Source organism: Triticum dicoccoides, chromosome 5B (assembly GCF_002162155.2).
Source record: "Triticum dicoccoides isolate Atlit2015 ecotype Zavitan chromosome 5B, WEW_v2.0, whole genome shotgun sequence".
Classification (NCBI taxonomy): domain Eukaryota; kingdom Viridiplantae; phylum Streptophyta; class Magnoliopsida; order Poales; family Poaceae; genus Triticum; species Triticum dicoccoides.
Genome location: NC_041389.1, coordinates 460,400,441 through 460,401,950, shown reverse-complemented (window position 1 = coordinate 460,401,950; position 1,510 = coordinate 460,400,441). Strand labels below are relative to the sequence as shown.

The 1,510-nt window shown below is 51.9% G+C and overlaps 1 protein-coding gene across 1 annotated transcript; it reads left to right on the top strand.

The window, feature by feature from the left end:
• Nucleotides 1–208: 208 nt before the first annotated feature.
• LOC119309737 lies at nucleotides 209–968 on the top strand. Its single transcript, XM_037585671.1, has 2 exons — nucleotides 209–488; nucleotides 739–968. The coding sequence occupies exons 1-2, from the start codon at nucleotides 209–211 to the stop codon at nucleotides 966–968; spliced, it is 510 nt and encodes a 169-aa protein (XP_037441568.1).
• The last annotated feature ends 542 nt before the right edge of the window (nucleotides 969–1,510 follow it).

Here is a 1,510-nt window from a genome sequence, read left to right as displayed (position 1 = left end):
GGAACTCCTTTACTGAAGAAGATTGAGAATTTAGAGTAGTTAATTCTCTAAATATTAGTCTCAGTCGTGTCTGGTATGGCACCTCTCATGACCCTCGTTGTATCCCACATCATGTGGTTTTCGGTGATGAATAAATGAATTTTCACCCCTCAAAAAAAAACGTTGCAAGTGACAGACTGCGCATCCTCTCAGTCTCAGTCGTCAGGCCATGGCGAGTTCCTTTCCCACCCCGACCCTCTTGACGCCCAAGCTGTCCCTGCCACCGCTCGGTCCTTCGCGCTGCAACGCTGCCGCTGCGGCTGCCCCGTGGCCGCATCGTGGGCGGATCACCGCGACTACAGGAGGCGATGCTGCCGCAGCAGTAGCGACGACAGAGGAGGAAGCAAAGGCCAGGAAGGAGAGGAGGAAACGATGCCTGAGGTGCGGCGTCCTGTACCTGGACGAGGAGAACTCCCCTGCTGCCTGTGCCTTCCATGGCCACATCACCGGTAGGTATCGTATCAGCACCACCGACTACCGCACTACACTACAGTACACTAGTTGCAAAATATCTTCAGGTTGCGGTTGGGCTTGCGACTCTGTGCGCGCTGTGTGCCACGAACGTCAGCTGGGGGCCATAGATCCTTGATCCTTCCTTCAGGCCGAAGCATATGACTGCCGCGGCCTATGCAAAACAATAGGCCCGAGGAGCTTCCCGAGGCCCATTTGAGAGTGCACACATGCGTGTTTGTGTTGCAGGTGAGAAGGGGCTGTTTTCGCTGTCGCCGCCGCACCAGGGGATCGACGGCGAGTGGAGCGACAAGAGCGGGGTCATTGTCTACAGGTGGAACAAGCGTGGCGACCGCCCCAACACCGGCCGTGCCAACTGGAAGGGGAGGTGGAGCTGCTGCCAGGAGCGGGACGAGGAAGCGCCGCCGTGCCGCCGTGTGTACCACGTCTCCTACGACGACGGCTTCACTCTCTTCTAGCCACACGTCTACACCGGTTGTATGAATATATGGAAGTTGTTGTTTTTTGGAACATGATACTGCTTTATGAAATGCAACAGTGTCCTGTGTCCATTTATAAAGGAGTACAATAGAGTTAAGAACAAGAAGAGAAAAAATTATGTACAACAAACATCATGGTCTAAAGATCTCGGTTGAAAAATCAGGGTGGGTCGAACCTCTCCTCGGACTTGGCTTCTTTCCATGGGACTAGTTCGTGCCATCAGACTTCCTTTCTTCACTCTGTTTCTCTCTTTTAAGGTCATCCATGAGGTTAGCATGAGAAATGAACTCCACTTTTCTTCCTCATCATTGACTATGGATTATTTCACAAATGACTTAGCAGATACTCCCTCCATCCCGGAATAAGCTTGAGACACTTATTTTGGGATAAGAAGGAGTAGTACTTATCAAGCCACACATAGTCAAATACTAGCGTGTAGTGCGCGGCGGCACGCCGCGCCACGTGAACCGATAAGCTATTTGGTTTTTTGCAATGTTTGGTAAGTCGTCCAAAGTAGTTC

Bases quoted from the DNA above. Each gene is read 5' to 3' on its own strand.
- LOC119309737 (XM_037585671.1), top strand. From the start codon at position 209: ATGGCGAGTTCCTTTCCCACCCCGACCCTCTTGACGCCCAAGCTGTCC. The intron at 489-738 runs GTAGGTATCGTA...TTTGTGTTGCAG, and splicing joins CTTCCATGGCCACATCACCG to GTGAGAAGGGGCTGTTTTCG.